The 21,765-nt window shown below is 45.3% G+C and overlaps 1 protein-coding gene across 2 annotated transcripts in view; it reads right to left on the bottom strand.

Moving 5' to 3' along the window:
* Prkca (protein kinase C alpha) overlaps positions 1–21,765 on the bottom strand; it is a 447,179-nt gene that overhangs the window by 262,122 nt on the left and 163,292 nt on the right. For both annotated transcript variants that reach the window (XM_045157944.1, XM_004655131.2), the window contains exon 3: positions 12,885–12,967. In XM_045157944.1, the coding sequence (XP_045013879.1) occupies positions 12,885–12,967 (83 nt within the window). The remainder of the gene's footprint in view (positions 1–12,884; positions 12,968–21,765) is intronic.

Raw genomic sequence — 21,765 nt, 5'->3', positions numbered from 1 at the left:
AGTTTAGCAAACGCAAAAGAGAGCAACCCTGCTTTTGTAATTTTAAGAAGTGCTTATGCACTCCTCTTCGTTTTCAAGCTTCCCTGGTCTTTTGTGATTAATTTTAGTAACCGGAGAACGACTTGTTTAAGAACAAATGAGTCATGATACAGCTTAATATCTAGAAACCTAAAATCACCCTCCTCCACAGAGAATATCATTTTCAAGTATGGAATTCTCATGTTTTAAACATCCATACCCCATGCCATCTCCACGAAGCTTCCTGCCTTGCCTCAGAGATGGGGAGGGACAAACCAGGGCCTTGGGCCCCACAGAGAAGGAGGAGGAAGCCGACTTTTTCAGAAAGGGCTCTGTCTTAAGTATGTTTTAAGATGTGCAAACAAACAAAATCTCACCCAGATTACACCGTATGAAATGCACTCTTTATAAACTGCACATTTCAAAGGCATGCTGATGTGAATTGCTCATGCTCAGGAAGAGCACCCCTGTGACTCTGGCTCATCCCAAGGAGCCATGGATGTATATGCACATGGGCAAGGAGTGTGGAGAGGAAGGAAACCAAACATGACCGAGTCCTTAGCTCCTGCCTCTAGAACTGGGGCCCATGATAGGCCGACCTCTCCAGATGAACAATTGTATAATTAGCTGTCACTTGAAAAAAATATCAATTGAATTGCGTAGCTGGGCCGAAAGTGAGGCTTAGTGGTCGAGCACTGGCCTGGCACCCACGGGGCCGTTGGCTGTCCCCAGCATTCCCACTCACTCAATACAGTTGCCAAAACGAGAGTTGTTAGCTGATAGGTTGTTTTCCACACTGACATTGAACCCAAAAATGTGCACCAACTGCAAAAACAATTTGGTCACTTAGTTCAGTGGGCATCTTACATAATTTTCTAAGGCTTAAACTTTAAGCACACAAGAGTCCTTAATGTGAAAAAAATACTTATTCAAAAATATTTGATTTTTTTAAGGCCCACATTAAAATCTGAAAAATGTTCGGTATTAATTCTGAGAAAGTTCCAAAGACATTTTACTGAGATTCCACTGAACCCAAGACAATTATTTCTCTCTTATTCTGAGATCAGAAACCTCATTTTTCAAAGGTCCTTTTAAAGAAATTATCTTTCAGTGTGTGTGTGTGTGTGTGTGTGTGTGTGTGTGTGCGTGCGTGCGTGCAAGACAGCAGGCATTTGCACACGACGGCATGCACGCGGAGGTCAGAAGACAGTTTGCGGGTGTCAGCTCTGCTCTTCCCCCTCCCTAGGCAGCATCTCTCGCCGCTGCCCACCGCTTCATTCCTGAGGACAGCTAGTTTTCCAGCTTGCAGGAAACTCTCTTGCCTCTGCCTCCCATCTCACCACTGGCATACCAGGAGCACAGAAGCCCGCCGTGGCTTTTTCCACGAGGCTTAGGCATTTGAACTCGCATGTTCAGGCTGTGTGACAAGTGGTTTATCTACTGAGCTATTTCCCCAGCCCTCAAAACCTCATTCTTCACGCACTCACTCGCTCTTTAACCAAATATTACTACTATTACATCTACTTGGAGTGAGGGGATCATAACTGGGTTTGGGGCAAGCAGGAATGAATACTATTTGGGGGAAGAAAGAGGATCTCATAAACAAAACAATTCAGTGGTAAGTGAATGACTGAATGGCCTCAGTGACTGACCCTTCTTAGGATCCATAGCCTTGCACAGTCCATGTTACTGGGCCACAGGAGTGGGAGACAGGCATTTGGCCACGCGTTATTCTGGGTGTTTGTGTCTATGAGGGTGTTTAGGGATGACAGCAACAGTTAAACTGAGAAAATCAGGTTGCCTTCCCTATTGCTGGTGGGCCTGATCCAAGCAGTTAAAGGCCTGCATAGACTACAAAGGCTGGCGGTACCCAGGGTAAGAGAGAATTCCTCTTGTCTGAAGGATTTCCAGTTAGGCCATCAGCTTTTTCTTGCCTTTGGACTCAGTGTGAGGCATTGGCTCTCCCTGCGTCTTGCTGGGTTGGCAGCATCTCTTCAGCTGTCCTGGGTCTCAGCCTGTGGTAATCAGCCAATCAGCACTGAGTCTGTAGCTTGCCCACTCACCCTCAGGAAGAAGCCTTCATGCATGTGTGAGTCAAGTCCTTTCAGTCAACCTTTTTGTACACAAACACAAGTGGATATAGTCTACTGATCCTCTTTCTCTGGCGAGCCCTGACAGGACCCTTCATAGGAACTCTTGAGTTCTGGTCAAGGGAAATTGGGACACACGGAGCCAGTGGAAGCCTGTCTGTGTGTATATGAAGTCCTGGGCCTCTTGTAAAACTGCCTCCACCATATATAAGCCACTTGTGTTTTCCTCCTGGAAAGGTCAAGGGGCAGAGGAACAAGGCACTCCCTAGATAGCTAACAGCCAGAAAACTGCTCTGTGGGAACACTTGGGAAGTAAGCATTCATCAGGGATGGCTGAGTCAGAATTTTCTCCCACTTCTTTCTAACTTTTTTTAAAATAACACGCCACTGGGTGGCAACGTTCAGGATGACCTAAAGGCAAAACCAGTTCAGAGCCAGCAAGACCATCTCTTAGGACATGGGGCCTACACTAACATGGGGACTATGAAGACAGAGGAGAGAGAGGCCAGAGATGCTCATGGCACTTGCAGACCTACTCGATGTAGGGGCCAAAAAGAGATAGGGACCACCGAGATAACCCTGAGACCTCCGGTGGGAGACCACGTGGAGACACTGCTGCACGGATAAGGGTGGTGTAGAGAGCAGAGGGCAAGACAGAACCCGTCAGGACAGTGACGTGTACCTCCTACGTACAGGCTTCAGAGCCAGTCTCCACATCAGAGAGACCCCGAAACCTTCACGCAGCCAGGCTGTCTCGATGCCCATCACAAAGCTTCATAAGGACTACAGCGTTCTTAGCAGCTGGCTTTCCCTCTTGGTGTATTATTCTCAAAGCAAATATGTTTTGGGAATACCTTGAGCTTTGAATATAAATACATGGAGTGAATAATATAATTAAAGCAAGCACATCTCCCCTTGCCCATCTTTTGCTAGACAAGACTCTGTGTAGTGACTGCTCTGTGTACCAGAGGTACCCCAAGATATAAATGGTAATAGAGGCCAGAGATGGTGGCACACGCCTTTAATCCCAGCACTCGGGAGGCAGAAGTAGAAGGATCACCATGAGTTTGAGGCCACCCTGAGACTCTGTAGTGAATTCCAGGTCAGCCTGAACTAGAGTGAGGCCCTACCTCAACCCCCCTCCAAAAAAAAAAAGGTAATAGAGGTCATGCCCACCCCTGGCTTCATCTCTCTTAGGCACTATTGAAGCCATCGTGGGAGGTCCTCAGTAAACCTTCCTCCATTTCCTAGACCCCATAACATATGCTTTTCTGTCCACAGACTTTTCCTGACTCTCCTGTTGTAAAATTCATTAAGCGATACAAACACAAAACAGAGCCAAAAGGAGGAATCTAGCAGCTAATTGAATAGGACTCTGAGTTTATCTCATAAAAAATAAAAATAAAATAAAATAAAAGGCAACTCACTAGAACCCAGGAACAAGCATCTGGCATGAGCCAAAAAGCTCTGTGGGCTAGCTTTCAGCTTAGGTTGACACTACTTGAAATAGATCTTTTCGGAAACACAGTGTTCCAAAATGCCCCCTCTTCACTGCACTCTCCAGGGGACCTCAAGCAAGCACAGCCCTGCATGTTCACCCCCACGCAGCAGACACATTGTGGGGCTCTCTCAGGGATGAGGTACCTGTTCATTTAGGGGTGTATCATTTCCAAATTCTCTTGCCATTTCAAGACTTCTCAGAGTAACGCTGATATCCAGACTCAGCACAGAAATACTGACGGACAGACTGACTGAAAATTGCTCTTCCATTTGGCTTTACTGGGCCATCATGTGGTACCCAGGAGGGGACAGGTTGGGAAGTAGAAGCATCGGGTCCAAATCTACTACTGGACTCCAGTAAAGACCTGCCACATACTCGGGGGAAATAACGGTTCCGTAAAATGGATAAATGCAAGAAAAGTGTGGGGAGATGTATGTCAGGTGATACAGTGAACACTTCACAGCTTGTGCAGTGGGTCTTCCAGCCTTCCAGGGACTTGAGCTCCAGGGATGATGTCCTTGGACCACTTCCAACACCAGCGCTCCATTCCTGATAATTTGGCCGCTCATACATCATGAGTGTTTAATAGTAGAGGGTTAGGGCAAAATTAAAGAACAATCCATCATATCAACTTTTGTTCCTAGCCAGTTAAAATCTACTGCCTAGGTCCACCACACACACACACACACACACACACGCACACACACACACACACAAAAAAAAAAAAACCACAACTCTCCAAGGTAGTTAAGAAAATGGTTTGTAGTGGTAACTATGAAAAGTGGGAATGCCCATCAAGGGTGGCACTGCTAGGCCTCAAGGAGCCATAGTCACAATGCTGGTGAGACACACCTTCCTAGGTACTGGGGATATTCAACACCCATCTCATCTTCAGCCGAAACCACTCAAGTAACTGAGGTTCTGACAGATATAACAACCGCAGTAGGCCATCAGTCCTTTGCCAGTGACTCTCCTTTGTCCAACAAATGGAACAGACATTCAGATTTTAAAGAAGAAAGACACAGGACTTTCCCACAGAGCATTTGCCTATAAGCATAAACACTAAGAAATGTGACGATTTATTATTTATTTTTGGAGACAATGTCTACCGCTCAAGTGCTTTTTTGAGGTAGGGTCTCACTCTAGTCCAGGCTGACCTGGAATTCACTCTGTGTTCTCAGGGTGACTTCGTACTCATGGTGATCCTCCTACCTCTGCCTCCTGAGTGCCAGATTTAAAGGCGTATGCCAACATGCCCGGCTCCTGCTACTTGCTTTGAAGGACAGAGTAACATCAAACTTTGGTCAATCCTCCGGCCTTTGTCTCCCACGTGCTAGGATTATACATGTGTGCCACCATGCCTGGTCACAAATTTATTTTCTAAAACAGAAATGTATATTAAATAAAGGTGCTTGAGAAGTCTGCAATTATCCCAACATGTTCTCCACCTTATGTCGTTCACACCTGATGTCAAAGATACTTTATTTATAGCCTGGGGAGATGCTCAGTGTATAAAAAGCTTGCTATGCAAGCATGGGTACCTGAATTGGATTCCCTGTACTCGTGGGAAGTGAGGTTCGGTAGCATCAGTAGTTGAATTCCAACGTGCCTAGGTGGGAGTGGAATGGAGACAAGAGAGTCATCTGAAAGCTCGGGGCCAGCCAGCCTGGAAAATACAGACTTCAACAACCAGAGTTCCTGCCTCTGGTGGAAGGTGAGGGCTGACACACAAAGATGTCCTCTGACCTACACACACGCACACGCACACTCCAAGGCACACGAACACCTACACAAACAAATACGCAGTCATTGTGTACACACACACACACCACAAAAACAGTTTATTTATAAGTTTTATAGGAACATCAGTCTTCTACCTTATCACCTTTACTCTTCTTTTGACCCAAACCAGTAGTACTCACTTCAAAAGCTTCCACTGCTGACCCAAGTCCACTTTTGGCAGTGGCCCCAAGCAATCTCAGCAAACGCTCAAAGGCTGACAACTGGCTAAGGGTACAGATTTTGAAACAAATATACTCCTTCCTTCTATGTCATCCCAAAAGTAGAGTTTCTAAGATGCTCAAAGTACAGCAACCTACACCCCAGGGTCAGGTGGAAAATCCCCAGGTTGATTAGAAAACTGGCTTCCTTGTTATTGAAACATGTTAGTTTTTAAATATATCTATATCTATCTATCTATATTTTTATTTATTTATTTATTTATTTATTTATTTATTTATTTATTTATTTATTTATTTGAGACAGAGAAAGAGAGAGAGAGAGAGAGAGAGAGAGAAAGAATGGACTTGCCAGGGCCTCCAGCCACTGCAAATGAACTGCAGACGCATACGCCCCCTTGGGCATCTGGCTTACGTGGGTCCTGGAGAATCGAACCAGGATCCTTTGACTTTGCAGAGAAACGCCTTAACTGTAAAGCCATCTCTCCAGCCCAGGTTAGTATTTTATCTGTAGTTATACCACACATCTCCAGTTAGTCAAGGGCAGACCTTAGAGCAAATACACTTCTTATTTCTTCTCAATGGGCAGAACTTAGGGGGTCAGGACAATGGACGACCACACCCCGCCCCCACCAGCAGCTGTCTGCTGTAACTTGTCAGTGCCAGGGAGGAGATGGATGTCTTGGAAGCTATTTTTCATTTCCAGCTAAATCAATTTGGCGCAAATGGAGCAGGAGTGCTTCCCTCGCAGGAAAGACTTCTGTTACTGTGACTCTGGTACATAAAATAATCCACCCACTGACGAGCAGAATTAGTACCGGCGATTTCTGTTGGGTTTGTTTCCCTGAAATAACTCCTTCCTCGGGTTTCCTGGGGCATCACAGCCAGTGAGGAAGGCACCTGTAGGCAGGTGCGGAGGGGGCTCCCTCACACTCGACTGGGGGCATCCCGCTGGGGTGCACAGAAGACCGGGGTCAGTCTCCTTGTGTTATTACAGATCTTCCTGCAATATATGACACCTCAGTTTCTGGGTTGCAGCTCTTGTGGTAACAGACAAGAGATGTCCTCTAGTATGAAGAACATGAAAACACAGTCTACTTAGTTTTAAAGAAACTTTAGAAAAGAATAAAATATAATCTTAAAGTATCACCGTCTCCATGAAGCCTGCTTTCATTGTGCCATTAGAGGTTCCTCTCTCTCTCCATCTCCCCTCTGTTTCTATCACACATGGTGGCTATACTATGAAATCCTATGGGGCCACTGTTTACACACTTGACATGTCTCCACAATTAAGAGATACTTCCTCCTTTTGAGGGCAGTACTCTCATATTCTTTGTTTCCTTGACACCACCGAGGCTGTCAGCACACTTTGAATGATGAAGTGGAATTCAGGTCCAAAACCACTATAAAGATTGCAAGTTCAACCTCCATATTTATAAATAGGAAAATCAACGTTGAGGAAGGATTTCAGCAGTGTGAACAGACAGGATTGTCCCCTCCGGGACTCTCCACTGCACGCTGAGGAACCTTATGTCGTCGCTCTGTGGTACCTGGACTTTCCACAAATTTCTCTCTTCTTGGTCAATCCAGAGGTATGTAACTGTGTTGGAGTATAACTGGCCCTGCTCACAAAAATCGTCTTATTTCTGAATTAAAAGTAAAATCACACTCTGAACAAAATTAGAAGATTCACTAATTAAATTAGATTCTAGATTATTTATTTTAAGTGCTATTTGTCATAGATGAATCTTCAAAATGTTGAGTGTTAGACAACACAGCAGCCCTTTTTCCCCCCTTCATTGGCTTCTAGGACACACGAAATGGCTCAAGATCACAATTCCCGGACTGAGCACATGACTCAGCTGGTCAGAGCTCTTGCTGTGCAAGCTCAAGGGCCTGAGAGGGCCCCGGTGCCATCCCCGCACCCACACCCACGTAAGAAGCTGGTCTGGCCACGCACGCCTGCAACCCTAGCCCTGAGGGGGACAGAGGCAGGAAATGATCACTGTGGGCAATCTCACTGAAAACCCAGCAGCCCCAGGTGCAGGGAGAGATTGTGTCAAGGTAACAAGGCAACGAGCGATAGAGGAACACTGCCTGTGTTGTCCTCTAGCCTCCATATGCATGAGTATGTGGTGTGCACATTTATACACACATGCGCATGCAATATACTTATATGTACCACACAATACATACTATACACACACCAAGAAAGAAAGAAAGAGAGAGAGAGAGAGAGAGAGAGAGAGAGAGAAGGAGAGAAAAGAAAGAAAAGGAAAGAAAGAAAGGAAAAGAAAGAAAATTCTGCTCTCTAGATATTTCACCAGAGTCTGGCTCCTTTGCTACAGTTTGCACAATGGCTTCTATTTCCCATTCTAGCTCTAAGTGTTTCCATTCAGGGCACTCAGCTTCTTTTCCAAGACGGCCAGTCTTACAGCTGGCACAGTCTGGGACGCACCTTGATGCGGACCCAGGTACACCGTCACACCTAGGAACAAGTCAGCTGCTGTTGCTGCTGCTGCGGCTTTTTAATATTTTGATTAAGGCAGGGTCTCACTCTAGCCCAGGCTAACCTGGAACTCTGTAGCCCCACACTAGCCTCAAACTCATGGTGATCCTCCTACTTCAGCCTCCAGAGTGCTCTCATTTAACGCAAACAGAGAAAACAGTGAGCTGAAAGACGGTTGAAGTGCTAATCAGTATATATACTGGCACATACGTACATGCATGCAGACTGGAGATTTGAATGAGCATTTGCCCTCTCGCAAGGTGGGCCCTGGGAACAGGCATAAGTGATGATGGATGTAGGTTGTTCTAAGGACAGGAGAGAGCTCTGAGCCCAGGGACAGAGAGCAGGTTAGCTACACTGGCGTGAACAGCTATAGGAAGTAAGAGCAAAAGGGCCTGCCACAGCCCTCCCTTACTCATCCAGCCAGGGCAGGAAAAGGGGCACCTGTGGCTCCTCCGCAGAGGAGCCCGCTCACTGTCCCTAGTACCCAAAGTTGTTCTCTCTCCTGTCAGGCAGTGTCTCAGTCCACATCGGAGTTTGGCAGGGAAAGGAGAGAGACTGTTTCTAAACTGTCTGGTTGTTGCCTTACAAAACTTTAGATGCAGAAATGGTGGTCAGAATCACAGCTGCAGGGCTGTGCTTAGCGGTTAAGCGCTTGCCTGTGAAGCCTAAGGACCCCGGTTCGAGGCTCGGTTCCCCAGGTCCCACGTTAGCCAGATGCACAGGGGGCACACGCGTCTTGAGTTCGTTTGCAGAGGCTGGAAGCCCTGGCGCGCCCATTCTCTCTCTCTCTCCCTCTATCTGTCTTTCTCTCTGTGTCTGTCGTTCTCAAATAAATAAATAAAAAATAAAATAAAACAAAAGAATCACAGCTGCATTCAGGGCCTACATGCCTAGAAACAGCCACAAATTCTGCCCCAGACTCCAAGGGCTTAGCTGACAGGGTGGGGGGATTGTGGCATGTTCTGCGAAGTGCACACCCCAACACCCATGCTTCCCAGGGAAGCAGGGGAGAACCCACAGCACCAGTTCTTTCAAAACCTTTCATTCTGCTCTCTGCTCAGGTAAGGGTCCGTGGAATTGCTCCTAGAGTCTAGGAAATGCTTGCGCCGCGAGAGATTGCCTGGCAATGGAGCATCACTCCCCCAGAGCTGGCAAGGGCCTGAGAAACTGGCCCAATCATCCTCAAGGGTCCTTCCTTTCCCTCTCCAAGACCCCTGAATGACCACGGCCTTTCGACTGCGCCTGCTCCTTGAGCTCCGAGGAGCACCATTCTTCAGCAACACTGGGAGTATTTCCCACTGGACGCCAGCTGTCAGCCGGGCGCCTCTGGCTTCTTTTTCAGTGCTTTGCCAGTCCTTTCCTCTTGAAGGCGCAGAGCAGACTCGGTACGAGGACTTCGCCAGCGCTGCATCTTCTCCCTCCCTGGCTCTGAGCGCTAGGGGCTGAGTGCGGCAGCGGCAACAGGGCGCCGTAACCCTTCCCTGTGCTCTGAGAAAGCAGCTCAGCTCCTTTGTCTTTTCTAATGTTTCAAGGGGGGGGGGGGGAAACCATGCACACTAGGAGCAGCTTTTTGTCCTTTTTTTTTTTTTTATTCTACTCCATTTTCCCTCATCCATCCATTCTATTCTTTTAACAGATCGCCCCCATGCCTTTTAGCGCTTTTCTAAGTATCTGATCAAAACTTTCAATGAATGCCCAAGGTAGGTGCCATCAGTGTGCTCAACCCACCCACCCATCACTCCCTCTCTTTCTTTTCTCCATCAGAACCCGCTCTTTGAAAGAGCCAACACACAAACCCATTGGATGCCCAAGGGAAAACACACAATGGCACCTAAGCCATTTATGCCTTTATCCAATGCACCTGTTTCCTAATCTAGAATGTAAGATCAGCCTAGGCCAATCTTTTTTTTGTTTTGTTTTGTTTTTGTTTTTGTTTTTCCAGGTAAGGTCTCACACTGGCCCAGGCTGACCTGGAATTCACTCTGCATTCTCAGCGTGGCCTCGAACTCATGGAGATCCTCCTACCTCTGCCTCCCAAGTGCTGGGATTAAAGGCACGCACCGCCATGCCTGGCTAGGCCAATCTTTAATGTCCTTCCAACTCTGCAAGCCTGTGACTTTAAAAGCTATTCAGAAAAGGATGGAACAGAAAATTCAACTAGCTCAGAGCAGTTCCTTATGATCCTAGTTCTTGTCTAGTATCTCGATGGCATGGCTCAGTTAAGCCATCTTGTGGCTTCCCAGGACTTATAGATTTGTACAATAAGAAAAACCCTCCTTCATATGCCTTGGCCACAGAGAGCCCTTAGCTCTTTTAGCTCCAAGGAACAAAGTTATCCTTGCAAAATCATGTGTGATCCTTTGAGAATCAGACAGGTGGGGCTAGCGAGCCCTTGTCCCTTTTCCTATCTCACATACTTCTCTCTTATACTGAAAAAAAAAAAAAAGTTATCACTTATTACCACTTTTCAAGACATTAATGTGCAAAGTCCAGGGCCTAAAGCAAGTCAAGACACACAAAGATGCACAGAGACAGAACTTGGTGGGAGATCACATCACAAACATATTCCTGTTATGTTGTGATATTCCATGAAAGGCAGCCCCTTGAAGGAGATTTTACGTATGGTTTGGGTTTTAGGAGATGACCATCCAAACAGGAAGATATTCTGAGTATGGAAAGGGTTGGTGGAAACTAAAATGCATTATAACTGTTCTCTGCTATAGACCCTCCCATGAAGATGACACTGTCTTGTGCAAACTACAGAGAATCCACGCCAGATCCACTGCAGACCTTGAAAGAAATGCTCAGAGCAGCCGCGTGCCCTGCTGGCTCTCCTCCCGCTCGGCTGGCTGCTCACTCTTGGTGTCTCTCCCTGATCTTTCTTTCCCATCCAACCTTCGGGAGGGAGTTTCTTTGAGCTCTCTGCTGGAAATTAATCCTTTTATGGTCTCACTCAACGCCCTCTTTCTAGGCCATACAACCTACTCCTCAGGCTTTACAAAAACATCTGTATTTTCAGAACATACCTACTTCTGACCTCCACACTTGGCCCACATGCAATTATCTTCTTGGGGCCAGCCTTCTCGAGCTGAATGTGTCCAAACTAAACTTGTGATCTGCCCCATGGTGACTTACCAAATGTGTGCTCACCCTTTATAGTCTGCATGACCCCAAAGCACGTGTGTCTGTCCATCCATCCATCCATCCATCCATCCATCCATCCATCCATCCATCCACCCATGCATGTATTTAGACCAGAAACCTGAAAGTTGTTCTCATTGTTTCTATCCCCTTGAACCCATGTGACCAAGGGCCACTAAACTGGCTCCTCAGTGCTTCTTGAACATGCTCACCAGGCCCATGCCCATTGCTTCCGCGTCCCCCAGCCTCCTGTCTCCCCGTCATGGAAGGTAGGTGCCTCTACGCAGGCTTTCCCACCTTTGATGCTTCCTACCTTCCACCATGCTACACCCAACCCCATCCATCTCCTAAAGTAGAAGGTGGAAGAACAAGCAAGGAATTCAAAACACTAACACGCTATGCTTGGGACACCTTCAAAATAACAACATTTTAGATTTTTAGAAAAGTTAGGATGCAGCCTTTGGTCCACTTTATCTCTAAAATGCCCTAAATGGAGATAATAGCCAGGGGGAAAAATTGAGAAATGGAAAGGGAGCGGGAATGATACTAACTAGTTTCATATGGATACAGGCAAGGCACTCCACCTTCATAGACCAGGGCTTCCTCATCCACAAGGAGATAATGCGGGATGACCTCTAAGTTACTGGCTCCATCACCTCTAAGACTCCACGGAACGATGGTGGCTCGGAGCCTGCGGCATCCATTAATGCTGCGCCTACAAGTATCTTAATCAAATCATGGCATTTCTATGGCCTGAGAGTCAAGAGATAAGTTGATCCATTACATGGATCACAACAAGGTCTATCTAAGTGCCCCAGAGCCCACTGTAAAAACGCCACTTCTGAAAATGGCCTGCCTGCACTGAGAAGCCACTTCAAAATCAATTTCCTCAATTTTCCTCAGCATTTAAAGTGGGAAGCCGATAACTTATGACTAAGTAACTGCACTCATCTGAACAAAGCAATTCCAAATAGAAATGTCCATTAGTCCACGCATTGTCATTTTTTTCAGTTAAAATGTTACTTTTCATTTAACACACAAGTTTCCCTTCATCAAATATATTTGAGACATTGGTATTTTCTTGTCTCCTAATTCTCAATGTCTTTTATTGGTCTTATTTTTCCAGTAAGAAGACATATACTGGAGATACTCAATAGAGGCAGGCAGAGTCAGGACACAAAAACACAAAACTACTGAGAATCTTCATAGCTCATAGTTCAGTAAAACAGATGTGTGTGGTATTCCCTTTAACAGGAGCACATATCAGACACATGATGTCATGAAACAAACTAAGAGCAACTTGTCACATTGGTCAAGACGAATGATGGTCTGAATAGAATGAAGACCTTTAAAAATAAAATAAAGCATGATTTTAAGCATTCTAAAGTTTACCAACATAGTTGTTTCTATAAATTTGATAGCTTGAATCAATGTGTCTGCCCAGAGTAGAAAAACACAAACCAATAATTCTCCTCTGAGAAAGAGTTTGGAGCTCAAGGGGACTGTGAACCTGCCCGTTACCACAAGCCAAAGTTACCAGAGAGTAACTGAGAAGTCTTCTTGTTAATAGTATGGTCAAAACAACAGTTATGAGGGCAGTAAAAAGTATACATAAAGCTCATACATGCACATTAGCATCACATAATGGTTTCCAGGCTACTTACATCAGTGTCGGGTCCCTTATCTGCACCCGGGCAAGAAAAAGTAACAAATTCATGGCACCTCTTGTGGACCACAAAACAGCAAACTAAGGAGAGAAAAGAAAATGAAAATTAGAATGCTTTAAATTTAATATATCAAACAGAGCTACTTGCTGTCAGGAGTAATTTTAGTTTCAGTACAGATTGATTCTTACAGTAATTGGGAGGGATTTTATTCAAGAATTATGAACATCTGATATTGATTTGACTCAGGTAATTGTCATGAAAAGCTAGAACTGACAAGTGCCAAAAAGACCTAATCTGTGGATCCTACTTTCGAAACTTGAGGGAGAGGGAAGCCAGAGATGATAAGATAGCTTCCCAAAGTATAAACTAGGAATACAAATTTAAAGTACTCTGAGCTGTCCTACAGAACACACACACATGTGCACATGCAGGTGCACAGGCATGTGTGCAAGCATTATACTCTGGAGCTTAAATAAAACATTACTATAAAGAGAACAATTGATCATAGGTAATACTCAAGGATCCCTAAGTGAGTTATGGAACTTCCTCAATAGAATTCTGAAATTAAGGGATATAACTGAGACACCCCCATGTGTACTTGCTAATAGTTGGGGGTATTCCTCAAAATCTAGAAAGATTATTACACAGCAATATTTTCCAATGTCACTTTAACATAGTCTTTGTAAGTAATCCTGAAAATGAATCAGAAAACAATTTTCAAAAAAAATAATATGTGATCCCCACGAGGGTTTCATGGATGGTGTAATGTAGAGATGTTAGAATGACCTGTGAAGCTTGAAGCTGAGCTTCAAGGGCGGCCTCTGCTGTTGTTTTAGTAATGGTTGAATAATGGAAATACAAGTACTGGCGGAAGTCTCAAGTTTGTACTATACCATATGGTCTGAATGGTTGTTCTAAAACTGATGCTAAAATCTGGCTCCCATTTTAGTGGGGCTGGACCTTGGGTAGGTCTAGGAACATTGAAAGTTTGGCCCTCATGGGAGTGACATATGCCGATTTAACAGGTCAAGTTCAGCCCCCTTTTGTCCCTGAACTCTTTCACCCTACAACATGGGAATCATGGTTTCCCTTCCCTCTGGATGAGGAGGCCAAAAGCAGATTCCAGCGCCTTAACCTTGGACTTTCAGCCTCCAGAACTATGAGAAAATAAATTTCTGTTACTTATAAACTGTCCAGTCTGAAAGATCCTATTATGGCAACAGAAAGGAACCAAGAAAGCTAGAACTTCTCAAGCTCTTGGCTTATGGGCTATTCTCTTCTCTCAGCAACCAATTTCACCCGAGTGTCAGGAGCTGAAGGAGATCTAAGACAGTGAGTCACATCAGTGGGTGAAAAAGGACTGCAGGCTTGCTGAGGGCTGAAATCCCAAGAGGATTCAAGTTATGCTGTTAGGTCTTGAGTCGCCAGGAAGAAATTCAGAATATTTTTGATAAGCCTTGGAAACCAAGGAAAGGTTTGGAATCAATAGTAACACAGACAAAAGCAATGCTTCAGAAGTGCAAACATTGGTGGGTGAATGAATTTAATGAAGGGCTGGGAAGACGGCTCAGTGGTTAAAGGCACTTGTGTGCATAGCCTGCTGACCCAGGCTCAATTCCCAAGCCAGATGCAAAAAAAGGAGCACATGCATTTGGTGCTTGCTGACAGTAGCAAGAGTGCCTATCATGCTGTAAATACGCATATACATACAGACAGACAGACATTTTTAAAAACAATAATGTGACAGATTTGATACCATAAGGCCCAGTTAGAATACCTCTGCACAGTGTAAGTATAAAAGTGACTGCCCATCCTTACGTAGGCTCCTAAGAAATAACAGTGACACGTCCAAGAGAAACTGTAGGATGACTACACTTGTTGACGGACCACAGAACAGCATTTGCTGGGCAGGCTACTAGAGCCAGGCTCGTTCCTAGTCATGGCATAAGCATCACCAGCGTGAGCTGTCCTACCAGCACTACTAAAGATGGTTCCGGTATCCAGAGTGCAGTGTGTTATAAACACACAGGAGTATTTATGGGAAGTGAAGCAGGGAAAATGCTCAGAGGGCGAAACATGGTTGGACCAGTGGGTGAATGTCTTGCTTAAAGCCACCTGCCTACAACACAGGGCAGCCAGGATTCATAAGACCCCTTCCTAGTGTCAAATGCACGGAAAGTGTCGGCAACGGTGGGGAAATGGCTCAGTGGGTGAAAGAGCTTTCTTCACAAGGATGAGGTGTGCAGAGTTTAGCTCCCCAGCACTCATGTGAACAGCTGGACACGCCGCGAATGCCTGTAACCCCACGTGGGGAGCAAGTGCAGAGAGTCACGGGGCTCTGGGAAATGGCAAGCTCTGAGTTCAGAGAGAGACCGCATCTCAGGGAAACATGAGGCTCGGTGACGGAGACGGACCCCTGGGAGGGTCGCCTGGCCTCCACACATGAACACACGGGGCACATGTGTCTTCACATAAACGTTGCACACATTACACAGCATGCACATTCCAAAAAAAAAAAAATACACGTTGTTATAAAAAAAAGAAAGCACATGCTTGTGGTTGAACAAATAAGGAGCTGGGTTTGTGAGGGACAGCCACCCACAGAAAGTCAGCATGGGGAGAGCTCTTCAGTGAGCAGCCCCTTAGAGCTGGACCTGCCTTGAGTAAGGAGTTCCCTGGGGCTGCAGGATACCGTCTGCCTCACCCAGGATGCCAGCCTCCTGGGCATGGTTGGATAGGACTGAGTATGAAGCAGAGAAATCCTGACTATCCCAACACGGCTGTGCTCCTACGAGCTCTGGGAGCACGTGCCCTTTCCGCGGCACTTCTGCTGAAAACACCTTGACCGCGGCATTCTCCCTGGATGGGTAATGAAGCAGCCCGGGGAAGCCCCCATCAGTCTCATCTGCTCTGCTCACCCTCTGCCCCCCATAATCCCCGACACAAAGTCATCTTTCACTCACTAGAAAGACCGATTACCAAAGGGAAGGAGTTGCAGGGACATTATTCCCTCATCACAGCTTATTAAGGAGATAGTGTTTGGAAGGGAGAATAAGCATTCACATTTCCTACTTAATCGTTAGAACATTCAGGTCTTTTATCTTAACAACAACAACAAAGATGATTTTAAGGGCTGGAGAGATGGCTTAGCAGTTAAGCGCTTGCCTGTGAAGCCTAAGGACCCCGGTTCGAGGCTCGATTCCCCAGGACCCACGTTAGCCAGATGCACAAGGGGGCGCATGGCATGCATCTGGAGTTCGTTTGTAGTGGAATGGCACACCCATTCTCTCTCTCCATCTGCCTCTTTCTCTGCCTGTTGCTCTCAAATAAATAAATAAAAATAAACAAAAAATTAAAAAAAATCATTGCCACATTCAGATGAACACTGTTAAGAAAATCCTTATTATCAAATCCCTTTGGAAGGACAATTTGTCTTTCTATCTGTCATTTCTGTGTGCATTTACACAGCAATGCAACTGCACACCATGGACTGAGTAATTCTGTTGTACACTTCAAAACATTTCTCACTTCAAATATTTTCCTAAGAATCAAGCCCTCACTCACCGCCCCCTACAATTTATAGGGGCAGCAAAATACCCACTTCACCCCCCAATTACTTCCTCCTTCCAGTGTACCTTAGTAGTCTCTTTCCCTCCTTCCCATTTTGACGAATATATTTGCCTAACAGGAGGCAGACAGACGAGCCATGAATGTCCAGGGCCTCACAGATGTACCAGATAAAGGCCTTGCCCACCTGCTGCCATATTCAAGATTCAGAATCTGTGCTCTCCACAGTCAGAGAGGACGAAAGTGCCCATGCCTGGGTAACCAAAGCAAGCTGTTATCCCCCCCCTCCCCATGCCTCTCCCTGTCCCCAAAAAGGGGACAGGAAAGAAGACTTAGTAGTTGGACTGACTCAGGCTTCGATGAGCATTTGCCTGGCAAAAGCTGCCCCAGAAATCCTGCATAATAGTTAGAGTTTCCAAAATCCCAGATGGCTGCCTTGACCTTTGGTTTCAAGTTACAAAGCTAAATTGGTAATGCATATTTTACAAGATAATGCAATCAGAGCATCTCAGAAGTCTTGAAAGGGCTGTTGAAGAAAGACAAAAAGACAAGCCCAAGAAAATAGAATGTATTAGGGTTACCTGGAGATGGCTAGCATAGAATTTACTCTGGCTTAAAATTGGGAGATACTGCTTTCACCTTTTTTTTTTTCCTTTAAATTCTGTTCCACAAGTCTGTGCTCAAGAAGCACTGGCGGTCAAGACCGAGTTGAAACCTTATTTTCACCTACCATGGGCTACCAGTGTTTGCATGACCAAATAACTGGTTTTAAAATAGAAATCTATTCTACATTTTGAAGACACAAAATCTTCATCCCATTATTTCCTAAGCACACATGGTGTTCTTCTCCTCCTCTCTGGGCAGGCATATGTTGCCCATCAGAGGTGGATGGTGCCCAAACTGAACAAAACACACTGGCCAGAAGGAGTCTGGTGCTCTGGCTGGTCCACCTCAAGATTCTTAACATGACTTGACTTCCAAGTTGAGAACGGTGAGTCGAGATCCCTGTTGTTTGCCAGCTTTGCTTATGACAATAGAAGTAACTGGAAATTAAGGAGTGCATTCTCCACCCGCCGAAAGTATAGTTCAGAAACAGCAAATAACAGATACCTATTTTTGGTTTATAATTTTATTTTTAAAAAGTCAAATAAAAAATAGACCTGTGTTGTGAAGCTAATCTGTGGATATTAACAGTGTTTCTCAATCATACATGTTTAAAGAGAACAAAAAAAGAAAGGGCATGTGAAAAGCCAAATAAAGTGAGAGAAGCAGTCCTTTCTGACGCTGCTCCCTCCAAACCATGAGGATGGCAGAGAAAACTCAGGAGATCCGAGATCCAACAATACGACAAGGAGAGACAGCTGACTGCCTACCGTAAGACATGCCACCTCTACTACCTCTGCCAGGACCCACGAGGAACTGCAGAGGGAGAGACACCACGAGCATTGCTCCCACCAGTAGCCTGACCACCAGCTTCAGGGGAATGGTGATCGACACTGTGGTCAATCAAAACACATCAAATCAGAAACCCAGGGACTACAGAGAACTCAACAGAGAAGACTGTTAACAGACCCACCAAGGTTCAGGGACCACTGTAGAAGACTGTAATATCCATCAGGGGGTGGGTGGGAATATCCTGAGGCACAGTGGCCTCCACCCCCAGAGACTGATTAGAGGCCTTAATTACCCAACAGTGACCATCTGCAACCCCATGGAATAGAGCCCTCGAGGAAAAGGGTACCAGGGGAGAGGGGATATAAGACTACAACCTTTTTTTTTTTTTTTTTTTTTTTTGGTTTTTCGAGGTAGGGTCTCACTCTGGCTCAGGCTGACCTGGAATTCACTATGTAGTCTCAGGGTGGCCTTGAACTCATGGCAATCCTCCTACCTCCGCCTCCTGAGTGTTGGGATTAAAGGCGTGTGCCACCACGCCCGGCTTACAACCTTTTTTTAAAAAAAGTTAAAAAATTTTTTTTTTAATTAAAAAAAAATAGGTGGAAGAAGGACGGAGCCACTATGGCCATCACAGGGAGTATCCCAACAGCAGGCGATCACGTCAGGCACTGCAAAGACACATACATGTACACAGACTACGTATCCCATACCACACACACACACACACACACACACACACACAGACAAAAAAAAAAAAAAAAAACCCAAGAAGAAAAATTTCCTTTCACCCTCGAGTCCAAACCCTTTAAAATTAAGGTTACAATTGTACTAAGTAGGCATAAAAAATTTTGCAGTTATCCAAACTCAATGGAGAAACAGGCCACGGTGTAACAAAGTCTGAATTCTTGCAAGAGCTCACTCCGTGTAGCAGTAGGACTTCTCTGTGAACAGAGCGCGGTAGCTGAGCTTCCCGAGGAGCCGAGCCCGGCGCCTCAGCGGGCGGGGTAAGCACTCTTCCTCCAGCCCCCGGCCTGCGCTGCTTCCATTATTTCAGGACAGGGCCTCACGAAACTGCAGGGCTGGCCTTAAACTTGCTGTGCAGTCCAGGCAGGTCTTGAACTTGGAATCCTTCTGCCTTAGCCTCAAGAGTAGCTAGAATTACAGACATGTGCCAAGAATCCCACCTTTTATTTATTTATTTATTTATTTATTTATTTATTTATTTATTTTTGAGATGGGGGATTCTCACTCAGTAGTCCAGGTAGGACTTGAGTTTGCAGCCTCCCTTCCTGCCTCAGTCTCCCAAGTTGCTGGCATGACAAGTCTGAGCCTCCAGGCTTGACAGAGCTCTTAAAAAAAAAAAAGAAAAATACATAAATGGTTGCCATCAGGTAAGATGACTTTAATTAAATTTTGCTTAGCTGGAAGGGATTAATGAAAGGTAACGTCACATCAAAACACAATGAAATGAAAACCCCTAAGACAAGCCAACTGCTTTCAGCTCGGTAGGGAAAGTAAGGAAAAATCGAACATATTTGCATGTTAAAAGAAAATTATTGGTTTCACATTTGTAACAATGAAATCAGTCTTCTCCAAGGATACACAGGAAACTTGTGTGGACACAAATCAGATGAATGTGTCACATCGCAGGGCGTAAGGACTCTTCAGAGGGTGTGCCGGACCTGCCACTCCCCATCTGTGCACACGCTCCCAACGGGCTCTACGGAAAGCTCCCACTGTTCCCATTTCCTTTTTTACATACGTTATTTATTTATTTGAGAGAAAGAGAGAGAATGGCACTCTAGCCACTGCAAACAAACTCCAGATGCATGCGCCACCTTGTGCATCTGACTTATGTGGGTCCCGGGGAATTGAACCTGGGTCCTTAGGCTTTTCAGACAAGCACCTTAATCACTAAACTGTCTCTTCAGCCCTCAATAACTAAGTGATTATAGCATCAAGGGGTTTCTGTTTTATGGGGAAGATGGGGGAGACCATACAGAGAAGTGCACAGCAGCTCATGGAGACACATTGGAATGGTAAAACACGTTTGCTCTATAAAGCTCAGATCAACCCAAGTTTCTGTGCCAATTTCACCATCATCAGAATAACTCACCTTACCTTTTAATGTCATAAAGAAATTGAAGACTTCACATTCATGTGATAAAGCCTCCATATTTGAACACTCATGATCTGACATGCATTTCAGATTTCCTCATTTGGAGTCCAAAAAAACAAAATTACCCTGACACATCCCGCCCAAAGGAATATCAAGGTCAATCCCAGGGTAGCAGACTTCTCCCTGCAGTAGTTTATTGGCTTTAAGTTTTTTTGTTGTTGTTTATTTTGATTTATTTATTTTTGAGAGTGACAGACAGAGAGAGAGAGGGGAGAGAGTGGGCACGCCAGGGCTGCTTAGCCACTGCAAACGAACTCCAGACGCATGTGCCCCCTTGTGCATCTGCCTAACGTGGGTCCTGGAGAACTGAGCCTCGAACCGGGGTCCTTAGGCTTCACAGGCAAGTGCTTAACCGCTAAGCCATCTCTCCAGCCCAGCTTTAAGGTTTTAATCTAGAATGACTTAAACTGGGGACTGAGTGAGAGTTGCCGGGAGCCAAAGAAGTTGAATGAAGCTCTAATACTGTACATTCTGTCTTCTTACTCTTCTTTTTTTTAAGTCTAAAACCTTCTTTTTGGGTCCGTACATCTTTCTTTTGCTCCAGTGTAATCCCCATCACAGGCTCCTGTTGCCTTCCCTGCCACCACAGATGCAGCCTGGAGGTGCAAGCTGAAATCAACTCTTCCTCCCATAAAATGACTTTTGTCAGGTGCGTTGTCACAGCGACGACAGGGTGACGGATGCAGCTCCTAATCAAACGTGGCTTATCAAATGTGGGGAAACTTATGCATTGGCATTCATAAAGAAAAGGCTATGTGGGGCTGGAGGGATGGCTTAGCTGTTAAGACATTTGCATAGAAAGCCAAAGGACCCAGGTTTGATTCCCCAGGACCCACATTAGCCAGATGCACAAGGGGGCGCACGCGTCTGGAGTTGATTTGCAGTGACTGGAGGTGTTGCACCCAGCCTCTCTCTCTTTCTCCCTCTCTCTCTCTTTTTCTCACTCTCTCTCCCTCTTTCTCTGTCAAATAAATAAATAAATATTTTTTTTAAAGGCCATGTGAAGCAGAGGCCAACTGGAGCAGTGGTTCTACAAGCCAAGGCTTGCTCCAGACTGCCAGCAAATCTCAAAAGCTTGGGCAGCCGTGGAGGAGAGTCTGTCATGACCCTAAGAAGGAACCAAATCCACCAAATGGGAGCCTTCAGAGCTGACTCAGAACATGTGACATTTCCTTATGGCATCCCCAGCAAATACATACATGTCGAGGGAGTTTCTAGAAAGCAAATAATTTAATAAGCAAAAGCAAATGATTTGAACAGAGTTAAGCGTTGAGGGCTTTGCGCCATTCTTCCCTGACAGCTTCGTGAAGCGGCCTATCCGTGCCCATCAAATTTACTCATTTCCAGGAACTACTAAGTACGCTGACGTGCGAGGCCACAAGGAGATGGTTCCAGAATTAATGTTCTGAATCCAGGGGGTGTATGTGATTAATCCCACCACTGGAGAGGCTGAAGTAGGAAGACCACCATGAGTTCAAGATTAGCCTGCAAGACAGGAAGACCCTGCCACAAAAAAAAAAAAAAAAAAGAATTAAAGTTCTGCTAATACTTCAATGGGGAAAAATAAGGGCTTACAACAAAGAGATAAGTGAAAATGTGAAAATGTGATGTAAAGCTGAACTACTGGTAGGAAATGGAAATTTTGGTGTTTAGAACTATCTAGGGCATTTGCAAACTCACTTGTCCAGGATTAGGAATGAGTTTAATAAAGTTACATTTAAAGAGTTCAACACAGAA

This window comes from Jaculus jaculus, chromosome 9, assembly GCF_020740685.1.
Source record: "Jaculus jaculus isolate mJacJac1 chromosome 9, mJacJac1.mat.Y.cur, whole genome shotgun sequence".
In the NCBI taxonomy this organism is placed as follows: Eukaryota; Metazoa; Chordata; class Mammalia; order Rodentia; family Dipodidae; genus Jaculus; species Jaculus jaculus.
The sequence above is the reverse complement of the archived record's forward strand: the minus strand, read 5'-3'. Positions and strand labels throughout refer to the sequence as shown.